Source organism: Anolis sagrei, chromosome 3 (assembly GCF_037176765.1).
Source record: "Anolis sagrei isolate rAnoSag1 chromosome 3, rAnoSag1.mat, whole genome shotgun sequence".
Taxonomy (NCBI): Eukaryota; Metazoa; Chordata; class Lepidosauria; order Squamata; family Dactyloidae; genus Anolis; species Anolis sagrei.
The window spans coordinates 189,523,450-189,541,109 of record NC_090023.1 but is presented as its reverse complement, the minus strand read 5'-3'; the positions used below and the strand labels follow the sequence as shown (position 1 = coordinate 189,541,109).

At 40.6% G+C, this 17,660-nt stretch overlaps 1 protein-coding gene across 1 annotated transcript in view; it reads left to right on the top strand.

Annotated features, from left to right (window-relative positions):
- Positions 1–17,444, top strand: part of LOC132771073 (gamma-aminobutyric acid receptor subunit pi-like) — a 94,605-nt gene extending 77,161 nt beyond the window's left edge. Inside the window, exons 8-10 of the mRNA XM_060768684.2 lie at positions 3,789–3,941; positions 9,019–9,212; positions 16,810–17,444. Of these exons, the coding sequence (XP_060624667.2) occupies positions 3,789–3,941; positions 9,019–9,212; positions 16,810–17,118 (656 nt within the window). The 3' untranslated portion in view covers positions 17,119–17,444. The remainder of the gene's footprint in view (positions 1–3,788; positions 3,942–9,018; positions 9,213–16,809) is intronic.
- Positions 17,445–17,660: the final 216 nt, after the last annotated feature.

Genomic DNA, 17,660 nt, shown 5'->3' with positions numbered 1-17,660 from the left:
TACTAGAAAGACCTCTGGATCATGGTGGCTATAGCTCAGGCATGGGCAAACCTTTTTGCGTTTGGGCCGCATTGCAGGCAGGGCTGGGAGGGTTGCACAGGGGGGTCTTTCGTGCACTGGGTGGGACAGGCCCACAAGGGATAGGGTCCAGGAGAGGGCAGGGGCAGGACAGGGCCTGGATCATCCTCAGGATGTCCTTCTAGCATAAGAACAGGGCTGCTTGCCCCATCCTTATACCAGGAGGAAAGTGGGACATGTGGCGACTGCCCCCGATCCTCCTCTTCTGATCCTCAGGCTGTCCTCTTGGCATTATGCCAGGAGGAGGGCAAGACGGGTGACAGCTGAGAGTTCTCCAGAGGGCTCTCAGCCACCATGTGCCTTCTTTCAGCTGTCCTTCTGGCATTAGGATGGGGCCACTCGCACCGTCCTTATTCCAGGAGGAGGGTGAGACACATGGTGGCCGAGAGGGTTCTCAGCTGCTGCATGCCTTCCTCCCCTCTCTTTTTGGCATAAGGACATGATGGGCCACCGTGTCCTTATGCCAAGAGGACAGGGAAAATGAGGAGGGTTGGAGGTAAGCACCCAGGTCTTAGTTTGCCCATGTCTGCCCATCAAAATAAAAAGGACACTTAGGTTGCAAAAAAAGATAGTTAACCTCCAGTTTGCCCCAAGAGCCCAAAGGAATAGAGATGTGCTTTTCAGATTAAAGCCCACCTCCCTTGCTTGAAAGTATGGCTTACTTTAAATAGATGCTATTAGAGCTTCAAGAAAAAGTAACAATAAATGTTTACCACAGGTTATAAAATGTGTTTACGCTCCCACTTTGGCACTACGTGTTTTAAAAATGTGAAATCTTCAGAACAAGGCCACCAATTTGCTTTGGGCAATGTCTTTTCCAGAACCAGATGATAACAGTTATGATAAAAAATGGTAACTTTGTGAAGGATGTACAACCATAATGGCCCCCAAGGACGTTATTTGTATACATATTTCAGGGCAGGACCTGGACTGTGCTTTTTGTGGGTGACCGCATATTTTTCTTGGGAATTGCATGACATAATAAAAATGCATCTTCCATAAATGCTGAGATGTAGCATTTTATTTAGTTTACAGGAATGTGTGGGAAGCAGAAATGGAGCATTAAATCCTAGGGTTTTAGAATATATAATCAGTAGACCATTGCCACTTGGCCAGAATTTTCTATCATGAGGTAAATTACATAATGTTACATACTCTTCGCTACAGAGCAGAGTCACTAAGAAACCCTGGTAGTGAAATGTGAAGATGTGTAATGGGACATTGGCAAGAGTGTCCCAATATAAATTGGCACTTGCCAGGTCCCTTCCCCACAACCATATAACCAAGAATATCAAGGCAGAAAGTCCCACAATATTTGATGGTTATTTTACTTGTGATATTTGTCTTTACTGTTCCAATGTAGCACAAATCTTTAGGAACCCTTAGTATACTAACCAAATTCAATATGGTTGTTGAGACAGTTTTAACTAGAGGATTTTAATGTCAAAACAAGGGATTTTAATGCTTTTGTATGTGTATGGTCTAGTTTGTTTCGGCATTGAATGTTTGGCATTTATATGTTGTGCTCCGTCCTGAGTCCCCTTCGGGTTGAGAAGGGTGGAATATAAATGCTTTAAATAAATAAATAAACCCTATCTAAAATCATCCTAAGTATTTTTGACATTAATATTGAAAGCTGAAATATATACAGAAAGTCTTTACTTTTTGGGTTATCTGAGTCCACACTGCCATATATTCCATTTCAAGGCAGATAATGTGGTATTCAGCTGTATGGAAGGGACCCAGTGTACAATGGGACTCATGAATATTGGTCACCCTGTGCCACCCTATGCCAGGGAGCTCCTGGTAGCAAAACGGCTTAAACCATTGAGGTGCTGAACTTCCTAATCAAGAGGTCAGCAATTCGAATCAGGGGAGCAGGGTGACCCAGCTTCTGCCAACCTAGCAGTATAAAAACATGCAAATGTGAATAGATCAATAGGTACTGCTCCGACGGGAAGGTAATGGTGCTCTGTGCAGTCATGCTGGCCACATGACCTTGGAGGTGTCTATGAACAACACTGGCTCTTTGGCTTAGAAATGGAGATGAACACCCCCCTTCCCCAGAGTCAGACACAACTAGACTTAATATCAAAGAGAAACCTTTACTTTTATGCTAGACATGGGCAAACTTTGGCCCTTCAGGTGTTTTGGACTTCAACTCCCAGAAATCACAGCCAGTTTACCATCTGTTCGAAATTGTGGGAGTTGAGGTCCAAAACACTTGGAGGGCCTAGGTTTGTCCATTCCTGCTCTATGGATTAGTCATTTTGCTGGCAGCCCTATGTAGCAGCCCTTTACTCAATATGGACATTATAGAACTGCCCAAGTTTAATTCCCACAGATGTAAATCCACTTATGAAAATGTAAATCCCAAATAGACTTCTGTGAATGTAAGCAATTGGCATGTGAGAACAGATTCAGTTGTAATGGGGGACTAACATTTCAAGATAGAAGAGACCAGAGAAGTCACCAAAATAGTTTTGTACAGTTCTGAAAATCGGTTATAATTATGAAAAAGTCGATTTGAATGAGATAACCATATGTTATATAACATTCAGCCAGCAAGAAATCAATATAATGAACTAGGAAACAACACTCTGTTTATCTTCGCATTTCAGGTAAAATGGGAAAACCCACTCTTAAACTATCTCATAGTAAAGTTGCCTTAGGAAATGATCTTTAATCCTTATCACATTTCTATTTCCTCCCCTCCTTTACCTATTTATGTTTGCTCTCTCTCTCTTCTTGGTCATTCCAAGTGATGAAGTTGGGATCTAACAGCAATACGCAAATCTGCCTGCACAAGAACCCTATGCTATCTGACCATCAAGATGACCACGAGTGTGAACTTTGATTCTCGTGTATTACCACAGCTTAGACAGCGTTAAAGCAAGTTTAGACAGTGTTAAAGCAAGTGAAGAGGAGAGTGTTGGAGTTCACAAGATCAGTGGCTACATTATATTCCAGTCATTATTCTGCGGTTACTACGTACAGTCTGCCTCGCAGAGCTGTTTTGAGGGTGGCTTTCCCAATCATATGTTACAAAAACCTGTATTTTCATAGACTTGGGTTTTTCGAGGTGATCTTTGACACCTTCCTCCTGTGCTTGAATGACGCTGTTTGCGTTGCATAGGAATGACTAGTCCGAAAACTGAGACATATTTTAGTAGAACACATTCCTGTTTCTTATCATCCTCATTCCTCAGGCAGAAAGGAAATTAGCCCTAACTGCTCTTCCTGTATCTTTCACAGCACATGGCAAAGGTTTTGGAAAGCTGGGAGATTTGACAGCAGCTAGAAATAAATCTCACTAGTAAAGCTAAGCTACATTTGAGAAGCTCTGATAATAAGTGACATTTGGATGTGCGCCAGGTTTTCTGACCATAATCCAAACCTTTGGAAGCCTTCTTTGCATCACCCAGGCTTCGTGGTGGATGCACAAATCCTCACTTTAGTGCAAACGTTGTTGTCAAGTCCTGTTCTTAAGATATATTTAATATTTGTGACTCACAGCGTGTGATGAGGAGCAGCAAATGGGCACTCCAAAGATAGCCTTAAATGTATACATAGTCAAAACTGGTAAGCTGACAGGTCTGGAAGCTTTTCATATTTGAAGCTTTTAACATGCAAATCAAAAGGTAGCATTTCAAAGTTCTTTCAACTGAATGGCTTGTTGCATGTTTCTTTGATTTTATTGTTTTGCATAGGACATTATCCAAAGCTGGTCTTTCATTTTGAACTCAAGAGGAATATCCTGTATTTTATCCTTGAAACATATGTACCATCCAGCTTACTGGTTGTTCTGTCCTGGGTGTCATTCTGGATAAGCCAGTCATCAGTGCCAGCCAGAATCTGCATAGGTGAGTAAGAAAAATGACAAATGCCCATCTATAGATCACCTTAGATCATATTTCTGTTCCCTACTAGACAGATCAATTAAGCCAATTGGAACAAAGCAATTGGATCCCCAGCTATGTCACATGTGCCTTTTTTTTTAATTTATTTATCATGTCAGAAGCAAATTGAGAATACGGTTATAATGTATAAATAAACCATAAACAAAGTAAAAAACTTGGCATTATACTAAATTTCCTTTGACCAGAAGCTGACCACTCAAGGGCCTCAGGTGTCACTGTAAGAAGGTCCTCCATTGTGCATGTGGCAGGGCTCAGATTGCATTGTACTAAGTGGTCTGTGGTTTGCTCTTTTCCACACTCACATGTCATGGACTGCACTTTGTAGCTTCATTTCTAAAGGTTAGCTCTACATCTCGTGGTCCAAGCGTGCAGTCTATTCAGTGCCTTCCAAGTCACCCAGTCTTATGTGTGCCTGAGAGGAGTTTCTCATCTGGTATCAGCCACTGATTGAGGTTCTGGGTTTTAGCCTGCCACTTTTGGACTCTCGCTTGCTGCGATGTTCCTGTGAGAATCTCTGTAGATCTTAGGAAGCTATTTCTTGATATAAGGCACTGACTTGCTGGCTGATATCCAAACAGAGGGTGGGCTGAAGATGTCAATGTCCTGGTCCTTTCATTGCTGGCTGCTACTTTCCAACGGATGTCAGGTGGTGCAATACCGGCTAAACAGTATAATTTCTCCAGCAGTGTCAAGCATGGAGATCCTGTGATATTGTGGCATTTTCCTGTTGATGTTTATTGATGTACAGTGTTCCTATACTGTCCATCTTGTGGATGGTACATAGGAAAATAAATAAAATCGGAAAATTGAAATAATAATATGAAAGGAACATAACATTGGAAACAAGATAAAATAGTATCAGAAATAGGTCTAGCAGCAGAATCATAGAATATTAGAGTGGGAAGAAACCAAAAGAGGTATAACTGTTGAACTCCCTGACATGCAGGAATATGCCATCAGCAATACACACCAGTGCCCAAGTACTAATGGATGTTAAAAAAATTGAAACACTGAAGCAAATAAAAAAAACTTCATCAGACACTCAAGTGACCACAGTGTAGGCACCACCCTGAATACACTGGATCTTGCCTGATTTTGGAAGCTATGGAGAGTGAGACCTGGTTTGGATGGAAGACCATCTAAAATACTAAGAGGATCTCAGGAAAGAATCCAATCTGAAATCCTAGAGAGTCATTGCAGGTCATAGTGGATAATACTGAATTAGATGTTTCCAAAGTATAAATCAGCTCCTGTGTTCCTGATGAGCTTTTCAGGGGGTGTCATTTCTCAGCTAGATCACCATCACTGAAAAGTTCCCCTCATCTAAGTGGCAATCTGGCTTACTTCATTTGTCAAGGAGAGCAAGACATGTGAAGTTGCCCAGTAGTTAATACTAGGCTTTGAAAGTTAATATTACTATTTTGAACTGGACTTGGAAATATCCTCCCATGTAGAGAGTGCTGGGGTGGTTTATAACACTGACTATGTCTCATCTTTGTTTGCCTTCCAAGATGGAGGAGAGAGCCTAATCAATTTGATAAACTAGTGTAAGGAAGGAGTCATCATCTTGCATTTGATCTTTTAATGATCATTTTCCTGGTAGAGCATTGAATATGTATAATTTTAGAGTTAATTGGTACTTTTTGAGTTGCCCTGAAAAATGTTCTAATGAGGTGACAGGTATTTCTCCTTCATTCATGGACTTGCAGTCCTTTCTGATTTCTTTGAAGACAATTTTTCAGGCCACTTACCCATTGCCTGTCTTATAGGAAGCCTGTTAGAAGCAGAACTTCTGGTTTCCAAAAACACAGAACAGACTATTTTTATTGTTATCAACAATAACATTCAGTAAGAATCTGGAGCATGGCCTCTCATTTATGGTCCCTATTATTGAAAGCTGCTGATTTCCATGTCATTTTCCTCAAAGGCAGTGGTTCTCAATCTTCCTAATGCCACAACCCTTTGATACAGTTCCTCATGTTGTGGTGACCCCCAACCATAAATGCTAATCAAGGTGGCCAATTAAAACATTCACAACTAGCTCCAACAGACAAGAGTTCTTCCTCTCACCCTGGACTTTCCACAGATATATAAACCCAATTTTCCTAGTTTCCAACAAAACTCACAACCTCTAATGATGCAAGCAAAATGTCAGGAGATAATGCTTCTAGAACAGGCGCCCTCAAACTAAGGCCTGAGAGCCAGATACGGCCATCCAAGACCATTTACCCGGCTCTCGCTGAGGCTCAACCTAAGTCTGAAATGACTTGAAAGCACACAGCAGCAGCAGCAACAGCAGCAACAACAACAACAACCCTATCTCATCAGCCAGAAGCAGGTCCACACTTCCCATTGAAATAACAAGTTTATATTTCTTAAAATTGTTCTTCATTTTAATTATTATATTGTTTTTAAGTGTTTTTATTTGCACTACAAATAAGATATGTGCAATGTGCATAGGAATTCATTCATATATTTTTTTCAAATTATAATCCGGCCCTCCAACAGTTTGAGGGACTGTGACCTGGCCCTCTGTTTAAAAAGTTTGAGGACCCCTGTTCTAGAACATGACCATACAGCCCGAAAAACCTACAACAACCCAACCATAAAATTATTTTCATTGCTATTTCATAACTGTGATTTTGCTACTGTTTTGAATCGTAATGTAAATATCTGATATACAGGATGTATTTTCATTGCTACTTCTCTTTCTCCCTGGGATTCGGCCGTGGAGGGGCCACTCCACCTCTCTCTAAGGCCTGCCCTCCGCCCAGTGCCCCCTCCCTAGGCCTCCCTTCCTCTCACCATCTCAGATCCTCCTCCTCCTTCCTCTTCCCTCTTGGCTCCAAAACAAACCTCACCTCTGTCTCTCCCATCTCTTCCTCCTAAAAGGGTGGAGGGGGCAGAGAAGAAGGAGAGGACTCTGGGAAGCAAAGGGGGCAGGAAAAAGTTAGCAGTGTCTCCATTCCTAAGATCATCGGAAATATGTGTTTTCTGATGATCTTAGGTGACCCCTGTGAAAGGGTCGTTTGACCCCCAAAGGGGTCATCACCCACAGGTTGAGAACCACTGCTCTAAGCTTTAAATAAGATTTCTAAGGTTCTATCTTTTATTTATTTGGGGAATGGAGTTCAGCACTTTCAGAAGTTCCTCAAAAGTTCATACAAAAACTTCAGCAACACTACTAAATCTCATGCAGTGAAAAACTCAGAAAGACTGCAAGCAAGAATAACCTAACAAACAGACCAATTTGGTGAGAGAAGTAGATGAAGGTTATCATGTAGCTGCTGTCAAGAATTCCCAGGACACTCACATCTGTGCATCAGACTCACAGGATCAGGCCAATACTAACAGTGCCAAGAAAAAAAAAACACCTCATTAAAATGAAGCATCTTCCTTCTTTGTAGGTTTTTGCCCCCTAGTGAAGCAGCAATACTGTGAGGTTGAGCCTCACTGGCTGCCCAATTATGAAATGTACAGCCTTGCAGAAATCTTGGTGCGCATAACTTGCCTGGATAAGTCTTTCATATCTTCCCAAGAAGCACTAGCCTTGGGAATCATTGGCAGGCATTACCATTCATCCCAAAAAGAAGGAAATCTGTAATATTGTGACCATGTTTTTCTTGTCTGCCTTTTGCCCCTGTAGTGGGGTGAAATGTATAAGACTGATTTGGAGGGCCCAAATCAGTCTTATACAGGCCAGGAACATTCCAATTCCTGAGATTTGGGGCAAATAAAACTGACCCTAAGGAGAAAGTAGTTATGAGGTCACAAAGACATTTATGGTGTTTAGCAGTTGAGGCAAGCAAGAATTTATTTTGCAGGAGGGGTGGCATAATGGAGCTTTTTCTGAGAAAGCTGAACATCTGTCTCCAGGCTTTCGATACTTCAGATAGTGCCATGAAATCTGGCAACTCTGATTAGGTGACTGCTGGAGGTTGGCGGTATATCACCACAAACTAGGATTTGGATGCTGTTGAGTCCTGGGACTATTTCAAATGGCCAGTTAGGAAACAGTTGCTACCTAAAGACTTCAGAAAATGCAACGTTGGATCTAACATTAGGTAGAGTGGGGCAGTCACCTTAGGAAGCTGATTGTGGAGGTTGCAAGTTGCAGAGAAGAGATGTTCTTAAACACCATAATATGAGCCATCTATGCTACCTTGCTGCCCCTAGTTACATTTCAACCAGTGTTGAATATGATTCATTGGCCAATCTGCCTAGGTGGTTCATACTTCAAACCTCATGAAGCATCTCAGGGCACTTCTACACTGCCCTATATCCTAGGATCTGATCCCAGGTTATCTGCTTATCCCAGATTATATGGCAGTAGAGACTTATATACTTTAGTACCAAGCAGATAATATGGGATCAGATCCTGGGATATAGGGTAATGCAGATTTATTTATCTATTTATTTACATCATTTCTATCCCGCCTATATCAGCCCGAAGGCGACAAGTCAGCAACAATTAAATGCCATATATAAAATACAATACAAAATAAAATACAATATAAAAATACATACATTGATAAAAACAGCAAACATCATTATACATTTAAAAGCCACAAAAAGCAATAAATAATAAAATTATAAAAACGATGTCTTCTTGTTTAAATCCTCAGTCATTCCATCATCATCGCTGTTCCAAGTACATTTCAAATTTCAGTTCGCTGATCATGCTGTGGTTCCGAACGCTTGCTTGAAGAGCCAAGTTTTCACTCTTTTTCTAAAGGTCAGGAGGGAGGAGGCCGATCTAATATCCCTAGGCAGGGAGTTCCACAGCCAAGGGGCCACCACCGAGAAGGCCCTGCCTCTCATCCCTGCCAAACGAGCTTGTGAAGCAGGCAGAATTGAGAGCAGGGCCTCCTCAGACAATCTCAAGTTCCTAGAGGGTTCATAGGGAGAGATGCGTTTGGATAGATAAGCTGGGCTGGATCAAAGGAAGCAATGCTGGCAATCTATCATGATTATCCATAGTTTTTTCTCTCCCACTCAGTCTTTCTCTCTCTTTTTGTAGGTGTTACAACAGTACTCACCATGACAACTCTTATGATGGGAGCCAGGACATCACTTCCTAATGCTAATTGCTTCATTAAGGCAATTGATGTCTACCTGGGCATTTGCTTTAGTTTCATCTTTGGCGCTTTATTGGAGTATGCTGTGGCTCACTTCTGTACCCTTAATAGAGCTGGTATGAAAAAACTGACAAAGGTATTTGCATCTCTCTGAACCCTTCTCCCCTTTGTTTTGTGTGCTGTGATTCATCTGTGTGCACCAGCATTACCAGTCTACAACAGTACTAGTTCAGAAAGCCTCTGGGTGCATCTGCACTGTAGAAATAATGCAGTTTGACCCCATTTTAACTGCCACGACTCAGTGCTGTGAAATCCTGCAATTTGTAGTTAGATGAGGCACTAGCACTCTTTTAGCAGTCCACCAAATCTGTTGCAGAGGTTATATATTTCTGTAAACTAACACATAGAGTTGATAAATGCTGTGAAGCCATGACTAGCCACAGCTCTCCGTGGTGTCTTTACAGACATAGATCTGCCTTGTTGGCATTGTAGACGATCACTGATAGATTGTAGCTGACAAGTTAAATTTCTATGGGCCATGAGAGGCCTGAATATGCACTGTTCTGCTACAGGTTATGGATTTAATGGCATTTGTCGCAGTATGATATAATAAGCACTTTAGCAGCGGTGTGAAACATTAAACAGTCTGAAATGTTCTCCTGCCTTTGAGTTGTGTCTTGTAATTATCCCAGATAAAAGATGGAAGTTTAAAAAGTAGAAAAATGAAATAGATACCATTATTCAGTTTGAAAGATATCAAATCCTCTCATATTTAAGAGCCTCGATCTAAGAAAAACATACCTTGAATTGTTCACAAAATGTTATTCAGCCCCAAGGGCCTATAAATGATCTGCCACTGGCAGCTCAATGATATGTTCACTTAGGAACATGTCATCCTTTCAATTAAGATTGATTGATAAACAGATAGATAGACACATGCATACATACAGAAATACACTGAAAGGGTGTCATGTTAAAAAGTGAATCACCATGGTCATTATTATTTCCAGGAACCTTTCTGGACTTCATAGGCTTCAGGTATTTATCTTAGAAAACAAAATTGCGGTATGCTCTTGGTATCTGCTGAGGTTTGGTTCCAGAATCCTTTTGGTGACCAAACTCCATGGGTGTTCAAATCCTGTTATATACAATGGTGCCCTGTCCCTTATAAATAATAATAATAATAATAATAATAATAATAATAATAATAATAATAATAACTGTATTTATATACCGCACTATCTCCCCTAGGGGACTCAGGGCGATTTCCATGTAGGCAAAATACACAAAAAAACAACAACATATAGAGTAAGCAAAACACAGGCATAGAATTTTCGACACACACCTATACATTAAAAAGACCAATCCCACACTATTATTTCATGCAAAATAAACTGTTAGGTCCAGAGCTTTGGAATGGGCCTAGGCAATTTAAGAGGGCTGGACCAAGGCTAGTGTAGAGCAAGACATGGGGGGGGGGGGGACGGGGCGGGGCAGGGGAATGAGTAAAGTGCAATGACCGCTCCCTTTCACATAATCCCCGTTTGTTCCTTGTATTGCTTACTGCCCAAAGTCTTGGTCCCACAGCCATGTTTTTACTTTTTTTCTGAAGGCCAAGAGGGAGGGAGCTGATCTAGTTGCATTGGGGAGGGAGTTCCCTGTCTCTCGTTCCCACCAATTGCACCTGCGAAGAAGATGGGACCGAGAGCAGGGCCTCCTCAGACAATCTTAACTTCTGAGATGATTAATAGAGGGAGATAGGTTTGGATAGGTAAGCTGGGCTGGAAGGAAAAGGGGTGGTCCTTCAGTCCCAGGTCTAAATCCGTGGCCCTTATGGAGGGGAGCCTAACACTTTCTATCAGTCCACTTTTTTTTGTCGTGTCAGGAGTGACTTGAGAAACTGCAATTCGCTTCCGGTGTGAGAGAATTGGCCGTCTGCAAGGACGTTGCCCAGGGGACGCCCAGATGATTTGATGTTTTTATCATCCTTGTGGGAGGCTTCTCTCAAGTCCCCTCATGAAGAGCCGGAGCTGATAGAAGGAGCTCATCCGCCTCTCCCCGGATTCGAACCTGCGACCTGTCGGTCTTCAGTCCTGCCGGCACAGGGGTTTAACCCACTGTGCCACCGGGGGCTCCTCTCAGTCCACTGAACCAACCCCACAAGAGTCTCAACTCCCACACATACATGTACACACTCACATGTATGTCAAAATCATGGTTGGCTTTTTGTTTTGTGTGTGTGTGAATATTTTCAAGCCATAGATGGTTCAATCTGTGGATGCGGAATCCATGGCTATAGTCTTTGACTGCACTCCAGTCACTGTTTTGTTACCACACATGTGGTAACTTTTGAGGTTGTGCATGCACATGTGTGTGAAAGAGAGAGAAAGACAGAGAGAGTGGTCACCTGTGTGTTCTATCTGCGCAGAAATCCCATGAAAACCTACTAAGTGGCCTTGGGCAAGTCATACAATCTCAAAGTTCAAAGGAAGGCGAATGCAACTCCCCCACAACCAATTTGGTCAAGAAAACTCCATGATAGGTTCTCCCTTGAGCTACTGCAGCATGTCATTTCAGAAATATATGTAACCTGTCTTCTGGATGTATTATAAAGTGACAGGAAAAATGAAATGGAAAAGGGGACAGATATTACAGAAGACATATCCAACGCATAGTCAGGTCACGTTGTTTCCTGCTGTTTCTGTATAGCATATCAGGTTGCCTTGACAAATATATTTAGAAATGGATTCACAGAAAAATTCCTAGGCTTCCAAGATCTTATGGCACTCTGTAAGAGGAAGTATGGAGTGTCTTGAAAATCTATAGCTTTCCATGAGAAGAACATCTTTTCTCCATCCCGCGGGCTGTTGGATTTGAACAAGTGCATCCATTAATAGAAGCAGGAAGCAGCAGCAGATGCCATTTTCCAGTAGGTTTCAGCTGTCATACAGTTACTATCCATAGACAGTGCTTCTGACTTTTATATCCCTTTGATATTACCATCTGCTTACTATTCTCGATTTGAGACTAGAAACGAGGAATAAAACGAATAGTATTTCTATTTATTAAAGAAATATACTTGATAGGCAATATTGATTTCCAGAATCTTAAAGTTAATATTCTTCTTTCAAAGCTCTCAATAGTCCTCTAAATGACACTAAACATTTCCAGGTTTTTCCCCCTTCTCTTTATTGAGGCAATGGAATAAGTAATCTCGTGCTGAAAACAACTCTTAGAGATCCCTTGGAGAAGAAAAAAATTGTAACCTATCATTGATAGGCTGGTATATACCATTCCAGATGCTTTATTTTTCCACACATCGTTTAGCTTCCTCACAGGGAACATAAAGAAGCTAAAAGCAATCTGATAAAGCATCAGCCACCTGCAAATAACTTTCAGAAACTTGCAGAAAACAATAAATAATATGTGTACAACATTCTTTCCTGCTGTGCAATAAACCTGCTGCTTGGTATAAATTTCCCCATTTTCCCCATTAGAAACAGAAATGTAACTGAAAATGCACTCTTGTCTCTTGTTTTTTTAAGCATATAAATGGTAAGGTAGACTATTTCACTTTTATAATGAATGAGACATTTGAAATGGTTAAGGTTCTTTTCTCAACGTTCATATTTTCTTAGCCACCAGGTGTACTTTCTACACTGTAATCATTGTTCTCTGATAGATATTAAGTGGATGTAATTTGCTTTTCCCAGTCTTTCATGTTTAAAAAAACCCAGTAAAGTGAAAAAAATAGTTATCAAACTGTCATTCTAGCACTCAGATCCTGGATATATTTTCAGTGAACGAGGTTTTCCATATCTTTCTATAATGGGTTGAACATTGTTACATGTGAGATAGAAATAGAAAGAGCATATCTATAAAGTAGGAATGGGTACATATCTAGATCAGGGGTCCTCAAACTTTTTAAACAGAGGGCCAGGTCACAGTCCCTCAAACTGTTGGAGGGCTGGATTATAATTTGAAATAACAAACAAACCATGAATGAATTCTTATGAATTCCTGTGTGCTTTGAAGTCGTTTCAGACTTAGGTTGACCCTGAGCGAGGGCCAGGTAAATGAACTTGGAGGGTCGTATCCGGCTCCCAGGCCATAGTTTGAGGACCCCTGCTCTAAATGTTGTAGTGCACGCCTTACACTGTCTTATCATTAGTTATGAAGGCAAGGACTGCTAGAAACTGCAGTCCAGCAACACCTGGAGGACATTTATCCACCCCTGATAAATAGGAAGACACATAGATCAACTTCACAGTCATGAGTTATGGGGAGACACAAGACATTAGTATCAGGTGTGTGGAAGAAAATACCCAGTTTATCTGAATTTAATATCCATGCAATTTATTGGTAAGCACTGGTTTACATCCCACCAACTGCTTTACCTTTCCATGCTGGTGGAATTATGTGCTTTTATAAGGCAAGAGGGTACTCTGATGGCAGCAATGCTGTTGGTAGGGTCCTACATCATATTATTAAACAGAATGTGAATGGCAGTAAAATATTCAGAAGAGCACTGAGAATTGGAAGGACGGGTGTGAAGGAACTAGACAAGGTCCTGAAGTGCCATACACTGTAGATCAGTGGTTCCCAGCCTGTGGTCCATGGAACACCAGTGGTCTGAAAGAACTAAAATATGGTTCGCGACCTCACTGTTAACTACTACAGAAAATAACAGAGCCTAACCAAAACAAAAAACAAAACCAAAAACACATTTTCTTGGTGTCTTCATTTTTGGGCCTGTTCCTGGGGTTATTTGGGGTGGTGATTCAGAAAATTGCATTGTATAGACCACATATGGTTTTCTGTGGGCGAGCAGATGGTGGCAACTGTTTATATGCATATGTTTTGTATCAGAAACTAGAGCTGATGTGGTCTATCCAATGCAATTTTCTGAATCACCAACCCAAATAACCAAACCAAATCTAAAGTTGACCAAAAACTGATTTGTAACCCTTTTGGTACTAACGTTGGAGAGTAGTCCCTTGTCAAGTGGTCCCTGGTCAAAAAAAGGTTGGGAATCACTGCTGTATATACTCACTTATATAGCAGAAAATCAACCCCAAAAACTTGGGTTGACTTATTCACAGGTCAATGGAAATACTGTACCTTAGCTCATATCATAAAGGAACCATCTCTTTCTCTTAGTAGATAGGAGAATGGAAAGAGTTTAGTCCATCCTGGGAGAACTTTAAAGAAGCATGAACTCTTCTACTTTCATTGCTACTGTGCTGCTTCTGACCTTTTCAAATGGCTAGTTGGCAAAATGGTGATGATTCCTTGGAACTTCCTCTAAAAAAAAAACAAAAAAAAAAAAAAAACCACCAAGAGAGTAGATGAGGTTGGTGCTTCCTTTAAGTTCTTCTGGAATAGACTACACTCTTGCCTTTCACCACTCTACTCCAAGAACGGGATTGTTCCTATTGTGATAAGTATTAAGGTACAGTATTAACTTGTATCAAAAAATGATACAAGTTGAGTGGCAAAAAGCTTTCTTGAATGCCTAGGTGGGGAAATGAGAGTAGTGGTCAGACTTGGCTGACTCCCTAAAGTCATGCTGTCACTTCCCTTTCCATGTAATGACCCTTGGCTCATCCATGAGCCATATCCAAATCCATAATTTTAGCCTCAAAACCTGCCCTTGATTTATACATGAAGTTGAGTTATCCATGAATATATATGGTAATTGAATACTAAACGTAAGCTTGTAGATTCCATCATTTACCATTTCTATGCTAGATTATTTAAGCTGGAAGGTGAAGAAAGCTCATAGGAAGAAAATCAATGTATTTGCTTGGGTGATGGTGGAGAAGAGTCCTACAGATACCGTGGACTGCTAAAAACTCAAAGAAGTGGGTCCTAAAGCAAATGCAGCTTGAACTCTCTCTAGAAGTCAAGATGACTGCAGTGAGACTGACGTACTTTGGATAGATCATGCGAAAGCATGATTCATTCAAACAGACAATAATGCTTATTAAAGTAGAAGGCAGTAGGAAAAGAGGAAGATCACATTACAGATGGATAGATTCAATCAAGGAAGCCATGGGCTGGGTTTGCAAGAGTTGAACATGGCTTTTGAGGCCAGGGGTGACTTGGAGATCTCTCATTCATAGGGTCATCATAAGTCAACCTTGACTTCACAGTATTTTAATATATAGTATTAACAGCCTAGATTACATACTACTGAATCTAAGTACAAAGAAATATGAAATTGTAATAAATCAGCCTGAGATCAACATATACTGACAGAATCAGAATATTGGACTGTGGGGTTGATTCCTTCATTGTAATTTTCTAAAAGAAGGTGTTAAGATTCCAAGTATCCAGGGTTCCAATGCAAAAATAGAATACTGGTGTTCTATATGATACCCCATCATTTTGGTTTAATGTAATTTCTTAGTTTAGATGGAAATAGAGATGCAGACAGGCCTGCACATTAAAAATGATCTCTAGAGAGTAACATGTTGGATCTCATACTTGTTTTCCCATGTTCAAATTAACTTGATCATACTTGAGTGCTCTGGATGATGGCTGCTGTGAAATATGAACAGCAACTCCCCAGTCATTCCACAGATATATAAACCCATTTTCCTTATTCCAACAGACCTGACTACCTCTGAGGATGCTTGCCATAGATGCAGGTGAAACGTCAGGAGAAAATGCCTCTAGAACATGGCCATATAGCCCGAAAAAACCCACAAGAACTCTAGGGTTTCTAGTAGGCATGTGCAATCCATGGCTCTAAATCAGTGGTTCTCAACCTGTGGGTCCCCAGGTGTTTTGGCCTACAACTCCCAGAAATCCCAGCCAGTTTAGCTGTTAGGATTTCTGGGAGTTGAAGGCCAAAAACATCTGGGGACCCCAGGTTGAGAACCACTGTTCTAAATGGTTCTAAAGTACTTACAAAACTAAAATTCTGGTGGTGAAAACTAGGGGGCACTGGTGCTTTGCTTTTACGGGGTTGCTAAAGTTCTGGTGATGAAAATTTCAGAACTCTAACAAAACTTTCAAAATTTCATTATTATTTCATTATTGATGATTTTTATGACAGAACCAATTAGGAACTGCCATTTATAATGAAATTTTGAAAGCTTTGTTAGAGTTCTGAAATTTTCACCACCAGAACTTTAGTAACACTGTAGAAGCAAAGCACTTGCGCCCTCTAGTTTTCACCACCATAACTTTAGTTTTGTAAGTACTTTAAAACCATTTAGACCCATGGATTGCACATGCCTAGTTTCTAGTTTGGTGAGGCACAATCACTCTTTGAGAGTTTTTTAAGACTTTGTAAAACTACAATTCCCAGGGTTACATAGCATTGTAATACAGTTTCAGACTGCATTATCTTTGCAATGTAGAGGCATCCTGAGTTAGGAAGAAATTTCTGGGATGGTTCAAGTCACAGAGAACATACTAACTTGATATGAAGCAAGATGTGGAAATATGTACTGCATATTGGCATGTTTTTTTTCTTGCAGATTGTATGACCGCATATAGATTTCAGCAGACAAAAATATGAGCCTAGGTGTTTTACCTGTGCTTTTTGCTTAATGGCAGTTGAGAATTTGAATCACATCCGATTATTATGTGTGGGGAACGGGCCATTCTTCTTTGGCGGTGCAACTCTTCCTTCTCATTGTGTAAAGATAGGTACATGGATAAATGTAAGGATTTATAGTGGGTGTTGGAATGTATTGAAATCTAACTGCTGTTCTTACCAGGAGGAAGATCAAGAGGCTGAGGAAGAGATCAATGGCGTCCTGTCTGCGATTGCCAACAGTTGCAAGGCTGAAAAGCTGAACAGAGCTGATTCAGACAAGCTCACCAAAACCTCGAGCGGTAAAAAAGAAGAGAAAAGGAGACACAGCAGGTGTCATTCGCCAATGACCGTGATGAAAAGACTGTTCTGTATATTTGACTGCTTCCATGTTAAAAACCCATACCACATAGACAATTATGCCCGGCTTTCATTCCCCTTATCATTTATCATAGTAAATGTTTTTTACTGGGTGTATTACTTGTATTTTTAAGTGTTTACTATTTCTCATGAAAGGGGCACCAACTTGTGTCAGAAAAAAGCACTGCACTGCATTTGGATGTCAAAAGGAGCTTGTCATTTTATTGAGTAGTATTTATGTTGTTTCTGAGTAAATTACACCTGTTAAATGACCATAGTGCAAAACCTGTTGTTTGTTCAACAGCTTTTTTTAAGGACCTCATTTTTAGCATGCTTGCTATTATTGTTTGTAATATTGACTGAATGGCTGAACACTTTTTCAAAACTTACTTGTAAAACTTTGTTAAATGATGCTTACATAACACTACTTTGGGCTGTGATAAAAATCTTGAAAAATGAGACTAGGAAAGTTTTATTCTCAATTGCCCTCTCCCACCCCACGAATAAGATTCCGTACCGTATTCCCTTTGGCGTTGCACAGGCATTCGGGGATATTATGTAAAAAAACTATCAGTGCCAATCAACCTTTTTTTTTTTTTTTTTGCTAAAAAGGAAAAAAATGCACTACTTCAAAGACTGAGCCGATATAATAATAATAATTTATTAATTAATTAA